The sequence below is a fragment of the Sceloporus undulatus genome, chromosome 3, assembly GCF_019175285.1.
Source record: "Sceloporus undulatus isolate JIND9_A2432 ecotype Alabama chromosome 3, SceUnd_v1.1, whole genome shotgun sequence".
In the NCBI taxonomy this organism is placed as follows: Eukaryota; Metazoa; Chordata; class Lepidosauria; order Squamata; family Phrynosomatidae; genus Sceloporus; species Sceloporus undulatus.
Genome location: NC_056524.1, coordinates 186,378,625 through 186,395,231, shown reverse-complemented (window position 1 = coordinate 186,395,231; position 16,607 = coordinate 186,378,625). Strand labels below are relative to the sequence as shown.

Genomic DNA, 16,607 nt, shown 5'->3' with positions numbered 1-16,607 from the left:
CTTTTTGGGCTGGCAAAAAGCTGGCTTTTTTGCCACCATCATGGCTTAGCAGGACTCCTGCAGCTTGCGGTGTATAAATGCCACACTGCTGGAGTGCTGCAAAGCTGCCTCCCATGTGGGAGAGTGGGCAGCTTCATGGCAGTTTCATGACAGCTTCAAGGAACCTTCATGGGGCAGTGTGTCATCTAAATGACGTGCCCCCAAGCCGCCAGGAAGCCACTGCAAAGGGCCATCTGTTTTGCCCCTAAGTCTTTCGTTTTTACTTTGATTTAACAAGGCACAGAGGGTAGTTGAGTGATTGTGTGGGCAGGCCTCTAAAGACTACACACACAAACACATACACCTGCTAGCCCCAACAGCATACATCATTCTGGGCTGCCGCTGCACATTCGGGTGTCACTCCAATCTCTTGGCACTGCAATATGCTTGCTCTCATCCCAATACATCAATGTTTGAAACTGAGTAAAATGTTTTAAAGTGGAATGTAATCTAAATTTGAGGTCCTGGTGTAGAGGCAGGAACCAGAATCTGCCTTTGGTAGATAGAAGGCCTTTATTCATAAAAGAAGCCTTCATCTAATTTATAGGGATCCTCCATTGCACCATAACCTATACCATTCACCAGAGTTCTTTAAACCTCTGTTTAGAAATTTATGCAGGTTGGATGCACTACCTTAGCTAGACTGGGGCAGGAAAGTTACTTCAGATATCCAACCTGTATCTTTAACCTTGTTTCTATATTCATAATTCCTACACATTTTTAATGAAACACCCAGTCTGAAAAGTGAGGTTAGAACTGATTGTGTGTGAATCATCTTTTTGTGAAGTTATGAGACGTATGCACTTCACATTAGCACTTTCTTTTTAAAATAATCATTAAAAGATTTCATAGTGTATGGGATCCTTTTCATTTTTCCACAATTAAAATCGATTGTCAATTTATGTTTGGCAGTAGCACCAACAGAGATTAATGAAAAGATACCTAGTCTGCATGTGCTTACCATGGAGATCCTGGTACTGGAGTGGATGCCACAGGTTTGTTGCCATTTGAATCACCATCGTCATCTGGGAGTAGGTTTAAAGAATGATTCTTCATGTGAAAAACATATAGAAATTAATCAACAGCAGGCATTTGCATGCTACATGTTTCACTTAAATTACACTAAGAAATTTAAATGGTGTATTTCTTTTTGGTCATCTGAATAATGTATCAGCCTCCAGTAGGGATTTGCAAGCTTGGGGGCTCCAGATTGATTGGACATCAGCTACCAGAGATCCTTAGCTCTGACTGTACCAACTGGGATGACTAGAAACTGAGGTCCAAAACTTCTGGTGGACCAAAAGTGGATGACCACTGATCTACAAGAAATTTAGTCTAACAAAATGAGTACACAGGACATTAGAAAAAGATGGCAGTTTAAATAGTAAAAAGTGTAATTGTTTCTTTTACCTACTAAAATAATGATAGCCTTAACAACAAAACATGAGAGAGAGAGAGAGAGAGAGTTATTAAGGGGCAAGGCAGAATCTGAAAAAGAAAAACAAAACACAACCTACAGCTAATTTTATGCCTTCATTCTAGTTTGTTTGTTTTTTCACTGGACTAATAATTTTTCCTTTTGTATTTTCATTTTTCATCAAAGTTAGTGCCACCTCCAGCTTTTGGTTAATGAACCTTCCACTCATGATGAACCCACCTCAGCCTTGGTAGTCCCCCTGCTTCTTCTACCTCCCCCCCCCCAAATGGTAATCATGTGGCCCTCCAGATATTTTTGGAGTGTAAATCCCAGCATCCTTCACCACTAGCCACATTGGCTTGGCTGCTCTGAACTGCAGGTCAAAGGACTGCATAATTCTTATTGCTCTAACTTGGGGTGCATCTACACTGTAGAAATAATGCAGTTAAGTGCTGTAGTTTATGGAATCCTGGAATTTGTGATTTTTCAAGGCCTTTTGCCTTCATGCCAAAGAGTGTTGGTGCCTCACAAAACTACAGATCCCAGGATTGTGTAGGATGGAGCCATGGCAGTTAAAGTAGTGTCAAACTGCATTATTTTTACAGTGCAGACACAGTCTATACCACTTCAAGAGGCCATGATGGGTCATGTGGATGTACTGTTCCTCCTTCTTATTCCTCTCTCATTGTACGCTCACAAATGCACAAGCAGTTACAGTAAGCAGGTGGAGCAAGAATAGAAAATCTGGCAGTGGTGCACCTGTATCAGTATGAGTTTAGCAACCAATATTCCTCTTCATTGGCTAAAATTGTTATAGCTGCTACAAGTTGCAGTCCAAATAAAACTGGAGGTTGTACAAACCTGGTATAAGCATAAGTAACCAAGGGCAGCTTGTGGTTTCCAGGTCACCCCACTAACATAAGACCATTTGACACTGGTGTAACTGGATCTGAATCTATGTCTGGCACACTCTTCATAGTTCTTAGGATATAGGGTTTTGGATCCAGATTTAGGTGCTTACTGGAAATATGGAAGTAAATTTATAGTCCTACCAATTTCAGTTTAAATCAAATTGCTACTCCCAATCTAGAATAAGTCCACAGGACCATTGGAATGTATGTGTGTGATTACTTGCCAATCTCCCTTTCATTTAGTGGATTTCCTCTGTATTTCTAATTGGAGATAGCAGTTGGATTTAGGCCTTAACCTAAGAACAAGAATAATTTGGCATGAATTCTATCACCTATTTGCACGATTATAGAGAAATTATATTTGTAGGAAAGATCATTTCAGTAACACTATGATTACTCTAGCTCTGGGATCATTCACTCTGGAAGATACTGCAATATAGGACTGCCTTTGAAAATGGTTCAAAACTCTACCATACCATAGCTCACCAAGCTTAAAATAAAATCACTAGTTATTTGCCTTTCATTCCCATTCAAAGAGCTGGTGCTTATCATTCATTCAAGCCCTAACAATTGAGACATGAATACTTCTAGGAAAGCCAATGAACAATGCCTTTCTCCAAATACCATTGCCAGTAATGCAGAAGACTGCTACATACAAGGGAGATAACTTTTTCAGTGCTACGAAATACCAATGCCTCCTGCCAACTTTGCCATATTTTAGTATTCATTCAAGTAGCTAAAAACATTTCTACTGTCTTAAATCATCTAAACTCTCAAATTCAATTGTTTTTTTATCTGCTGGTTTTCAGTGCTGCTTTTGCTTGTTTTAGCTTTTCTAAACCATTTTGAATTGTTAGTAAACACCATGAATTTGTAAATGTCAAAATCTCCCTGCAAATAGAAAAGTAACATGTCAAGCAGGAGACTAAGCTTGAGAAGAGAAATTATTGACTAGCCTTCTAGAAACATTTTGATGTGAGGCAATTTTCAAATATACAGTCCACAATGTGTGGTCTTAAATGATGAAGTCCCATGAATTCGGTATCCTGTGACTTACCCACATAAATAGTTTTGACTCAATCACTCTTGTCTGTCTGGGGCTATCAGCAATGGTCCAGTAAATTCTTGTAAGATTCCATTAAGGAATATATTTGTACTAAAAAGGAACATGTATACAACCAACTCTTTTTCTCTGCTTGCTGCTGATCAACTTTCCCCCCAGAATGAAATAAACTATCAAGAAACAAACCGTCTTGTCTTCACTCTCTGTTGGTTTATTTTTCATTTCAGTATGTAAAATAAGAGTTGGTGGACAGGGGGTTCTGTTAGATTCTTTCCGTTTATCTGCAAGTAAAGAGAAAAGGAAGGGGGAAAGTTAAGCTCCGAAAACTGTCTACAACCCACTGAGCTGTCAACATGTTCTTATTATTTGAATTTTTTTATGGTTTAGCTTAAAAGGTGGAAGACTTGTTAGACAGACACATGAAATGGTTTTATTCATTTCCCGAAAGAATAAATGTGTCCATGTTACAAAATGTGATTGCTGTAATGCTCCAAACTTCATTGACAAAATATTGGAAATAAAATTTGGTAGGCATAAAACATGTCACAAAACACTATTTCTTCTAAGAAATGTTAAAGTTAAACCATATAGTCCAGAAAAATGAATAACTTTATTTCACACTGGTTGGCATTGACTGTGGATAAAAATGTCTAAGTTATACATTTTTAATCAGAGATTTTAAGAAGGTTAGGATAGAATTACCACTGGGATGGGTCATATTGTCTGGATGCAGACTCTGACATAATGAATTTAACTTCACCAATCTCTTCACCCTAACTTTTTGAAGTTTATTGCACGGGGCCTAAACCGGTCCCCAGCGCGTTATAATGGGGGCGAGCGGGCGCGTGCATGGAACGCGATGGGCACCGGATGGGGCCCAAAACGCGACTTTATCGCAGGGGGCCGCCGCTGCGCAGACGATTCCCATTGCGTCCCAATTCTGTTCAGAGTCCCCAGACCTCTGGAACAGAATTGGGACGCAATGGGAACGCGCGGCGGCGGCGTCCCCCCGTGCGATAAAGTCGCGTTTTGGGCCCCAGCCAGAGCCCATCGCGTTCCATGCACGCGCCCGCTCGCCCCCGTTAGAACGCGCTGGGGACCGGTTTAGGCCCCGTGCGATAAACTTTATTGTGACAAAAGGAAAAGCAGATACAGACCCATATGTCATGAATCAAGATCACAGTCAAGGAGCCAGCCCTTTCTTTCCTATGTTATATTTCCACCCGAAATCCTTCCAAACTGCTGTGTGGCCCAATTCAAGAGCCTTGGTGGTGCAGTGGTTAAATTCCTGTACTGCAGCCACTCACTTAAAACCATAAGGTTGCGAGTTCAATACCAGCGAAAGGGCTCAAGCTCAACTCAGGCTTGCACCCTTCCGAGGTCACTATAATGAGTACCCAGATTGTTGGGGGCAATTAGCTTACAGTTGTAAACCGCTTAGACACTGTTAGTTCAGTATGAAGCAGTATATAAATGAAGCTGTTTGTTTTGTTTGTTTAATAATATCAAGACAAAAACAGTTTGTTGATGGTGGGGATTTTCAATAGAAGCATGTTATAAAAAGAAAAGGATTAAAAAAAATACCTTGCAATTCATTTTCCCCAATCCAGATCATCCTCCCCATTATATCTGTCTTTTGTAAATATAGGCTGCCATCCTGTTAATAGCATACACAGGCTATTGTCTATATTTGGTCACTGCAGAAATGAGTATTCCCTTCCTCTTTCTTCAGTGACCAACCCCTCACTGGACCTACCACAGAGTTGCTAAAACCCTCATCCATGGCAATACATGCCTGGAGGAAAGCAGTCTGTGGGACCCAGACAGACCTCAGCAGATGATGCAATCATGCCATATCTGGTTACAGGAATATAGCCAGATGTTCCTGCTATCCCCTTACTTTTATTCAGTCAAAAGTGGCCATGGGCAGAGGGACAGCAGTGGTTTTCCAATTTGTTGAGGGGTGTTAAATGGCTCAGCATTGCATAGTTCTACATGTGGCACTACTGTACTATGTTATGCTGAACCATGAAAGATTGCAGCCATAGAGATTTGAGCCTGAGTTATGCAGCAGAAAGGGGGATGTTTATCCCTTTTTCTCTCTAAAAAAATAAACCTTACAAGAAAAGATACATCTGACTGCATATCACATGTGCTTTGGATCTTAGGATCCATAAATAGAGAGCCAGAACATGTAGATTGTATATATGTCATTGTGGTTCTTGTATTATCATTATGCTTCTTGTACAATATCATAGCAGTGAGATACAAAAGCAAACCACAGAATTATGCTCTTTTCAATATCTGTTGTAGAATCAGTTAATTGAACTTAAGCAGGAATTAACAGAAGTGGCCTCCAATCCACTATATGCCATGTGGGAGCATGCTTGGCCTGAGGTTTGCTCTCATTCCTTGAAACAAAATGAATTAGTCACATTTTAATCCAGGGGCAGACAACCTCCTTAGCTTCAAGGGTCACACACTATTCCATGAAACATCTATCAGAGCAATCTTTTTAAATTAAAAGAACTCTCCTTGCACTCTGTTATGAATATGGAGACAACTATGGATGAGGTAGGATTGTTTCAGTGATGGAAAGAATATTATACGATATTTAAAAAGGGTAAAAAAAATTTGAGTGTTGAGAAATAGTGACATGAAGAATCCTGGACTGAAGAGAATAGTTGTTTCTAGGAGAGAAAACAGACTTTTCTAAGCAGGAAACAACATTCTGTAATTGGGAATTTATTATTATTATATATATATATATGTGTGTGTGTGTGTGTGTGTGCGTGTGTATTTTATTGAATCTTAAAAACAACACAAACATTTAAGACATACAAATTTCCAAAGACATTACACAAATAATCATATCACATACACTACAACCAACTAATACACTACAACCCACACCCTTGTATCCTATAAGTGTAACACAATTCTTGGTAACATTACTTCCTGCTCCTTCTAGATTATATCTTCTATATAATTTATTCTATGTGAAATTTGCACATGGCTGATTTGCATAGAAAACCACATTTTCTGTGCAGCAAAAAGCATTTTCTGCACAGAAACTACAATTTCTGCATTGAAACATTATACTGCACACAGAAAATGTGGCATAATATTTATTTATAAAGTTGTTTTGTCCACATGTGCTTATTTTAAAATCATAAAATCCTGTTTTATCATCAAAGGTATATTTTTAAACCTTTTTGGGTTTTTGTTTTCTTTTAGCCTAATGCAAGAATAATAATATCTCAATCCAAATACTTTTAGCCCAAGAAGTATCAATCACCTCAACATTCACAAAGATGAAGCTTTCCAATACAAATGGGAAACAAGTGCACTACATGAATGGTTGCAGTTTTTCAAGTGTCAGGATGCTGTGAGAAGGTTAGGCAGACAGAATCTGCAGGTTTGAGAGGCCTGTTTCCCCAGCGCCTGCCTGCCTGCCATCCTTTACACTACAGCTACAGTGCCTGTGGACTTTTTTTTCTCTTGCAGCCACTGCCTACACTAGCATGGTTCCACCAGCATAGCACTCCAATAGAATTTGGGGAGAAAAAGAAGAAAATACAAGAAAATATGAGAAAGAAGCACATATATTTTGAATCTGATGATTAGACACAACAGAATATATTACTGACAATTTATCTTTCTCAAGGCATCACTAAAGTAACTGAATTTCACTTTTGTGACTGGCTTCAAAAGAATCAATGTAATTACACTTCTTGTCTTCACAGGTGGCTTTCTGGCCAACTCTCCTGCCCACAAAGAGAGATAAAGTGGCTGTGGGCAGTGCTGCCACTGTGATGCACCAGCTGTGTATGCAACAAAGAAATCTCACTCACAAGTCTGAAACTTCCATTGGAAATAAAGAGATTCTACAAGCTGGCTCTTAGGCTAGTTAATCTCACTTTAACTCTGCAAATGGAGATTAGTGCTGGGACAAAAGCATTGAGAGAGTGTTGGCAGGCACACTGCTATGCAGAGCTGTGGACATATCCCTTGATACTTGGAAACAACAGGCTTGAACATCTTCCTAAACTTTCTAAAAATGAATAAACCACACAGTAAACAAAAGGATGAATCCATGTCAGATTTTAGCTGGTTTTATTTTTAAACTTTCATCCCACTTCTTTTTTAAACAACCCTAGGCAGCTAACAAAAGCATGGTTTTAAAGTGGCCAGAGGATTTGAAAAACCAAGAAGCAGCCAGCAAGAGGTAGCCAGCCAGAAGGAGCCAGAGGATTTGAAAAAGCTGACTTCTCTATTCAGTTTTCAAATTCATCTAATGTATTAGGCTTCAATCCAATTGCTAGCCCCTACTAGGATAAAGGGACCCACTGAATCAATGGGATTCACAGAAGTGTTGACTTGCCTTTCAGCAACTGATTCAATGGCTCTCCTCTAGCTAGGATTACCAGTGAGATTTAGGCTTTACTAGTGAGAGGAGGGGAAGGAACCTCTATCCATAGTGCATTATGTTTTACAATCCTTTAAAACACAAGGCTGGCAAGGAAGCCAAACATTTCCCTGCTTGTTTTGACATGAGACAGCTGCTGTTCAACACTTTAAGTTCATCATGGCATAAATGTAATGAGAACAACAGCATTTTGCTTTGAACAGCATTGATTTCAGTATTTCATGTGACTTCACGAAACACAGGGAGAAACACCTCTTTCTCTCTCTCTCTCTTCTTCAGCTCTGTGGTACGATCATAAAAGCCCTGCCAGATCATATCAAGAGAGCATAAAATCCAGCACCTGCTTTTTTACAATGCCTAATCAGATGTTTTTGGAAAGGCCACAACCAAGAACATGAAAGCAACAGCTTTAGTAACAATTTCTAGTTGTTGTACAGCAGCTGTGAGAAGCATACTAATTTTTAACCTGGCCATGTAGTAGACTGACAGCACTCCAAAGCATGCTGCTATTCAATGGAACTATGAGCAGTGAAGGTGGAGAATGGATAGAGTGCAAAGGACTCATGACTCACTGTGAAACTAACCAAACATGTCTTAGAGCATATAAATAGTGCCTATTATGTGTCAGTGAAGGAAGCAAAAAGGACTAATTTTGTGGCTTCTATTCTGTCGTTGAGTACCTGCCCAACTGAGATCTTTAGAATGCTCTAGGTTCTTTTACCAGCTGCTCTAGTGAAGGTGAAACTGGATGCTTCAGATGTCCAGCTTTCCTCCACCTCCATTTTGAGCAAAACTGACATGATGATAGAACAATCAAAGCTTTGGTGCATCTTGGTGCAAAATAGATTATGTATGGGATGCAACCAAAATGTAAGATCTACTGGGATTCTGGTTATGTTCCAGATGTACGAAACATTATTTATACTCATTTATAAGGGAGTTTGAGGACATGGATTTTCTCTGTACATGTAATTGGTTTGTAAGGCGCGTTCCAGACTCGCCAATAGTACATGCTCGGCATGTACTAGGGTTACGAAAGGGCATCCTTTCTGGACGCCCTAACCCTAGTATGTGCCAAGAACCTACAAAATGGCGGTGCCCTATACACATGGGCACCGCCATTTTGACGTGCCGGATGCTTAGCATCCGCATGTCCCCCTGCACTTGCGACATCACGAGTGTGCCATTTGCGCACTCATGCATCGCAACCGCAACGCAAAAAGAAGCTGCTTTCTGCGGCTTCTTTTTCCACCGCCGGGAACCTTCTCCATTTGTAGGGTGAGGCTTCCCAGTGGTGGAAATGGAGGCGGCAGCAGACCGCCCTTTTTGGGCAGTCTGTAAACCGCCTAACTTAGAAGCTTCCCTCTTTGTTGTTAAGGCAGCCAGTTTGGGGGATGGGGAGGAGAAAGGGGGAAAATCTTACTAAATAAGCCTTGTGGCAATTTTTATATTATGTGGCATTTTAGTGGGTTCATAATATTGTATTCTATATTGCTCAGTTTTATGTTTTAAGATGCTAGTATTTATTGTTTGATTTTAAAATGTTTTCACATGTTCATGTAAAAGAAAATAAGTGAAGACTGACACCCCTAATTTCATGTAGTTTCCATACTAAAGAGTAGTATAGTGAAGAACACTCTGGCCTTGAGGATGTCTCAGATTCAGCAGATCAGAAATTTGTCATTAAGATTTAGCAACTTACACTCTAGACCAGTGATTTCTAAACTTTGATCCTCCAGGTGTTTAGGATTTCACTTCCCAGAAGCCCTAGCCATCTTGGCAAACAATCAGGAATTCTGGGAGCTGAAGTCCAAAACAACTGGAGGACCAACGTTTGGGAACCACCACTCTAAATCCAGCTCTTCTCTGTCAGGTTCTCAGCCCTTTTAAAGATTATTGCCAAGAGATCCTTAATGCCCATCCTTTCTCAGTCTGCAAATGATCTGTCTCAATCTTACTTTCTCCAGTGACTTCACATCTGGTTCCACTGCTGACCACTCACTGTCTTAAACATCATCCTGACTTCCATTCTTTTTGGCCTTTTTTGCTGGCCTGTCTTCATCTAAGGTATTCACACAACTCAAACACAAGCTGTCCTTTCTGCCTTGTAGTAGTATTGCCTTTAATGCACCTGACAGCCCAATACCCTGAACCCTTCTTCTGGCTAGACATTCTCCACCAATCAGCTTCCATGGAATGCTGGTCACCATCTCCAAATCAGTAGATGCATCTACACTATAGAAATCATGTAGTGTGACACCACTTTGGCGGCATAGCTCCATCCTACAGAATCCTGGGATTTCTAGTTTTGTGAGACCCAGCACTCTTTGGCAGAGGAAGCTAAAGACCTTGTAAAATTAAAATCCCAGGATTCCATAGGATGAACCTACAGCACTTAAAAATGGTGCAAAACATCATTATTTCTATAGTGTAGATGCACATAATATCCAGTCTGGACTTTTAACTATATAAATGCCCATGCTAGAACTGGACTGTTAACCACACTGTGAGGCTGTACAGACCAGCATTATATGACGGCCTCAGGCAGACTGGGGACATGGCATCCACATGACTCATGCCCCACAGCCCTGATGCTGCCATTATGCTGTGCGCCTGACTGCATGGCAGGCGGCATCAAGACACTCCTTTGGTGCTGTGTCCAGATGATGTAGCACCAAAAGAAGCACCAGAAAGTGCCACCAGAGCGGCAAAGGCGCCTTTTCCCAGGCATGAAAAGGAGTGGCATTTTGTCATTCCATTTAGCGTTGGGGAAAGGCCAGATTGGGAGCCACAGCATGTAGTTGCCATGGCCATGATCTGGCGCTGAAATGGGCAGTGGTAAACCGCTCCAAAAGGACAGTATGTTTAGCCCCTGTGCCATTTAAAAAAAGCTAACTGTAAAAACAGCCTTGCAAATCAATATAATTTACTTATCAAAACAAGAGTCTGCACAACATACTCTCTTCTTTCCCTTGCCAGTTGTTTTACCCAACCAGCATCCATTTATACAACAGTTAATAGAAACATATATGCCCATAATACAGACTGCAACATGACTCGGCTATTTCTCTACAAAATGTCCATGCATTCCACATTTATATCATTTTGATGGTACTTTAACTAATCAATTTTATGGAAATCTGGGATTTGTAGTTTAATCAGGTGGAATTCTCTACCACAAGGATAGACAGCAAAGTGGGGTGCCCAATCACCCCCTAAAAACAATTCTTCATGGGCCTCAGCCCACACAACAAGGCAAATATTTCCATTTTCATCTGCAGTCTCTCTCAAAAAAGTGACAGAAAATGACATCGTATCACCGTCTGCTGCCATTTTGAGAGAGACTGAGAAGAAATTTTGGGGGAGTACTGAATTATGGGTTGCTTGTGTGGGTTTTCATGTATTTTCACATACCTGGAATGTTTTCTCCATACTTTGAGGGCAAAATATTACCAAAAATCACACTGAATTCTTCTTAAAATATTTGTGAGGAGCTTAGGGGCTTTAGAACCAAAAAGGGGGTCCAAATACAGCCCGTGGGCCACTCCTTTTGTACTAGAAGGCACCAGTGCACTCTGCTAAGATACAGTATCCAAAGTCCTCTGATTTAATCCCAGATCTCCTTTTCATAGCATCATTATGGAGTGCAGTAGAGGTCACTAGCAGACAATTCTACACAACTCACCAAATTACAGATCCGATGATTACAAAGAATAATTGAAGTATCATCTGATATAAATGTTTAGTGCAGCTACACCATAGAAGAAGAGGTCTGACAGAGAATAGGCTTTCTATTTAAAGAAAGAAAAGATTCTCAGTGTCAATTTAAAAAGACACAGTCATCATTATGCATGCCTATATTTGGCGAGACATTCATTCCAACTAAAATTCACCAATATCTGAAAATGTGCATACAATATGGCTATTTCACTGAGTCATGAAAAGCCCTGCTGTGTCTTGTTTGGTTCATTTAATCCAATGTTTTCTTTTAAGCTAGATGTGCTTTAGAGGATCAAGAGAGACCAACCACTGAACTAGGAAGAACTCCTGGGCTAGAGCAATCCAGAAAATGAATACCAAGCTTATCCTAAGGAGACTACCTCCTTTATTACAGAACATTCTATTATGTTACCTTTATAAAAGAAAGCATTCATAGAGTTTCCAAGCCAGCCTGAATTTTACTGACTGCTTCAGGAATATATGTTTTTGCTTAACTACCAGAACGGAGGACTACAATCTATTGTATCACCTTTAATACATATATTTAATACACAAATACAGAAATTAATACATCATGATAAGCCATTTTTGCTACTAGTCATATATGTTATATTTGTATTCTGCTATCTCTTTTGCCCTTCAGAAATGGCAGGCTTGGCATTGTGCAGGCAAAAAGTGCCCAAATCATTTTGAAATAATGTGTTACATTATCGGCAAACAGGCAATCTGTTTCTACAACCATATTTATGTGTGTGTTTTTTAAACAGCAACAAACACTTGTTTTGCTTAAACACTACAACATACTTATTCTACAGCCTGGTTAAGGCCTTACAAATGTTCATTTCTCTCCTTATCCAAGACTGCAGGAGCAAGGAACAAGCAAATACATGGTTTACAAACTGCAACGTGTGACTGATGAACATTTTTGAGTAATATGTTCTTAATATGCCTGGCTGGCGTGGGAGTCTGAGAAAGGGATGAAAAAGCTGGGGCTGCTTTGATTTGTAGGAAATATTCCTTTAACGGTCATTGATTTTGCAACAGCTGCAGAGACGTGCAAATCAACCCAAGGCTTTTCACACACATAATTGGCTCTGGTGCTTTACCAGTTCTAGCAGAGTTGAGCCTATTCAATTGCTGTCTGAGGGCTCCAGCTACAGAACACTTTGACATGCCTAAGTATTCCTTGCTTTGATCTCTCCCTCCAATACTGATGAGTGTGCCATCACATCCTTTCTAGCTTGAAAACTATATATCATGGTAACACAGCATGCTAGACTTTTGAAACTGAAGGAGTTATGAAGACCTGATTCATTTGATCAAGAGTTTATTTGACAAATATACAAAGTTACTGAATGAATGTTTACAAGCTTCCATTCATGCTTATTTCTGTTGTTGCTTTAGTATTCTAATAATATCTTTGGGAATGAGTTCCCTGAACAGCTGCTGCTTTAGCAAAACATTTTGCTTCTGATTTTTTAAAAAACCTTTTGGACTACATAACAAGGGTGATATTTAAACCTAGTTTAAACATGGAAAAACTGAAGTGAGACCAATGACTGAACCAGTCACACAGATAATCCTAACCCATCAGAACCACACACAACTCCTCACCATTCTGAGCAGATCAAATCCTTACAAATTGATTAGAGAAGGAAAAAGCTTAGGCAGCAGACTGCACTAGATTGCCTCCTCTAAGCTGCCAATTTGCAAGACCATATCCAATTTAAAGGAGAGAGGTGTCCTGCAACACGGCTGCTCCTTCTCTTTCAGTAAGGCATTTGCAAATCAGGCAAATTGGAGAAAGGGGGGGGGGGTGCTGCTGCAAATTGCTTTCCTTCAGACTATCAACAAACTCAGAAATAGCTTAAAGGGGATGAGGTTTTTACCCCCATTTGTAGTGCCTGAAGAAAAAGTATTTTTCAGAAACATGTGTAGTGTCGCCAGACTGACAACTGGAGAAGACTCTTCAGCTTTCAATGGTTGTCTAAAAGAGATAATTTTAGAAGGTGTTGCTTGTCATGCAACCAGGTAACAAGCTGAAATTCCCTCTACTACACAACCAGGAGCCCTCTCCAACTTTTACTTGGGCAACCCTACTCACAAGACAATGTTTGTAAAACTTTACAACTGTCTTCTATTATCAAGTTGTTGCGTTATTGTTGTTTTAAAGGAAGCTGTTTCATTACTACCAATATTACTTGATTAGCAGTTTTAAGTCCTGCAGTGCTAGGGGCACAACTCCATGACATCCAGAAGTAGTATTTATTTATATGAGCAAAGAGCAAAGAGAAGTCAAGGGACACTTATGGATGAGAATAAGGACTTCTGTGCACACAGTGAGTTTCTCAAAATGTCAGTTTCAACTATAACTTGTAATACTTAGGAGGGATGCAAATATTTCTTTATTTCATTTTCAAGGATGAAAATTTGAAAAGTCTTCTTTTTACACAAAAATAAAATACTTGTGTGTCTGTGTGTGTATGTACAGTCCTCCCTCCGTTCTCGTGGTCTTCAAACTCACATCCCTCACTTATGCATGAGAGATGAACAGAGGGAGAATTAATGGGGCGCATGCCCATGGAGCATGCCTGTGGGGCTTGAATATAGGTGAAACTCCATTTTCATGAGGGGGTCTGGAACAGATCCCCCATGAAAAAGGAGGGGCGACTGTATTTTGCACACATATGTCAAAAGTCCAGCAGCAGTTGGACATTCTTGGTAGGGTTTATGTGTGTGTCAATACACCTTTTTTGTTGTTGTCAAGGATGAGTAAATTTGTGAGTATTTTTTAATTAAAGGCTTCCTCTGAAATAGCAAATCACCTATGAGTGTTTGTTGCCTAAGAAAAACCTATGAAAATCAAAAAGTCACCATCAATCAACAAGTGACATGAAATCACACAAACACAAAGCTCTTCCCAAAGGACCACCTTGTAAAGTAAGCAGATGGGCTGATTGGTTTATTTCCAGTCTGCATAAGTTTTGCATGCTTTTACCCACAAACCCATTCCATTTTCTTCTGAATCTCTCAAAAGGTCTGCTTTGATACATTTAAACTCCAAAGAATAAATACATCAAAACATTGAGGGAAGTGTGAAACTGTATAATTAGCTACAAGCCTATTCACACATTAGTCCAAGATGGGTAGGTTAGTTCCTTTCATTTATTAATGAAAAAAAGTTAAAATTTTGAATCATAGCCAACTTCACACACTTTGGTGATTTATATGAGGCCTTAGGCATTAAAAAATAGACTTACATTTAATTGAGTGACAGCATTACAACTTTGCCTTCTAGCTAGATTCTTTACGATGCAGAGAATCCAAGAGGGCTTTTTTCAATCATTCTTAATCATTCTCTCATTTTGAAACTGAACAAAATGTCTTTTATATTATGTCATAATCTTATGCTACAGAAAGATCAAAAGAAATCCAGCTCTTATCTTACTGAAAAATGTTCATCCAGCCACAGTGTAGCACTAATAAAGGGATACTGAAATCTAATAAAGCAACCATGCTGCTATAGAGGAAAGTGTGTTTTCAATAGCCACACTTCGCAGTAGAGAAAGAAATCTTCCTGGGTAGCTCAAGAAATTATTTACACCTTACAGACCAGGAAGACATTTAGAAAATGTGCTCTTGGTTTCTTTGGTACTTTATTTACTCTGCTTCTGCCAGTTCTCTCTTCTCAGTCAAGTTGTTTCCACTTAAGTTTCTAGCACAGTAGAAACTTCCACAGCATGATAAATATGATGCCACTGTACATTTTCAACACAATGACTTATTCTTCAGCATGTGAAGTGTTCTGCCTTTGGTTTGCAGCTGCTTAGTGGTACAATGGAAATTTTGAAATGCCCTAAACATTTGGTCGGTTCCATTGACTGAGGCAGACAACGGCATATTCTTATTCGCCACTTTGGCTGTTGTTGCACAGATAAGAGTTTTAAAGATGTTGATGTGAATCTCATTGTCTAATAACATCTAAAGAGGCTCTATTGAATCAATAGGACTTATCTACATCTTGATTTGTTCATATGCAATTGGATCAATGGGTATACTGAAATTAGAAATAACCAATAGGATTCAGGCCATTATATTCATAGTAGCTTATGCAATTGGTGTGGAAATGTTTTTTGTCAGCAGACATATTAGAAGATTGAACAGAAACAGATCAGTGGAATATATCAATAGAAATAATTCCCAATCATCTGGTTGTTAGGAGTGCACCTTCTAACATATCCTATTCATGCACAAAGAGCCTTTAACTGCACAGGGATGGAAATCTCCTGATTTGATGGAATAGACTACATGACATTAATAAGAAAGCAGAAGGAGCTTACAGTATGTTGTTACTTAGGAGCTTATCACTTGGGATTTTAAATTGGCTCCAGCCCCCCAGGCTGCCTACAGGAATGTGGGATGGAGGCGGGGATTATCACACACTAAATCACTGTCAAATTGCCCACTGCCATCAGCCTGGGTCCAAGCCATGCTCCGCCAGCACTTTTTAGAAGTCTTCTAAAAAGCCTGGGAAGCTGGAGCCAATTTAAAATCCCAAGCAATATGCTCCTTAGTATCTAAAGACAGTTATAGTCACAGGACATTTGTTGAACTTTGGGCACTCATTCCTCTTGATAACATCACTGGTTTAGTGTGAGAATATCACAGTATTCTTTAGATCGCATCACTACTGTAGCATAGGGAGAGGCTTTCACTTCTGAATTCCAGCTTTGCCAGGACTAGCAGAGTGACATCTCTAAGCAGGGAGAAGGTAGCTCAAAACCTGCTTTATATTTACCTGGATCTGCACATGCTTACACACATAAATACATGCAGATTAGCCCTTTTTGGAAAAGTCATTAATATGCTAGAAAATAATTCTGAATGGGTGGGTGGAGATTAATAATCCTGATGTATTATTATTATTATTATTATTATTATTATTATTAAAGGTAAAGTTATTTCCCATTGACAAGGTTGTCAAGTCGTGTCTGACCATAGGAGGTGGGGATTATTGTTATTATCATT

General features: G+C 39.6%; 1 protein-coding gene across 2 annotated transcripts in view; it reads right to left on the bottom strand.

The window, feature by feature from the left end:
• The window catches only part of TCERG1L (transcription elongation regulator 1 like), a 224,130-nt gene that overhangs the window by 52,140 nt on the left and 155,383 nt on the right, over positions 1-16,607 (bottom strand). For both annotated transcript variants that reach the window (XM_042461102.1, XM_042461103.1), the window contains exons 6-7: positions 3,617-3,711; positions 1,001-1,089 (exon numbers count right to left, since the gene is read on the bottom strand). In XM_042461102.1, coding sequence (XP_042317036.1) covers positions 1,001-1,089; positions 3,617-3,711 — 184 coding nt within the window. The remainder of the gene's footprint in view (positions 1-1,000; positions 1,090-3,616; positions 3,712-16,607) is intronic.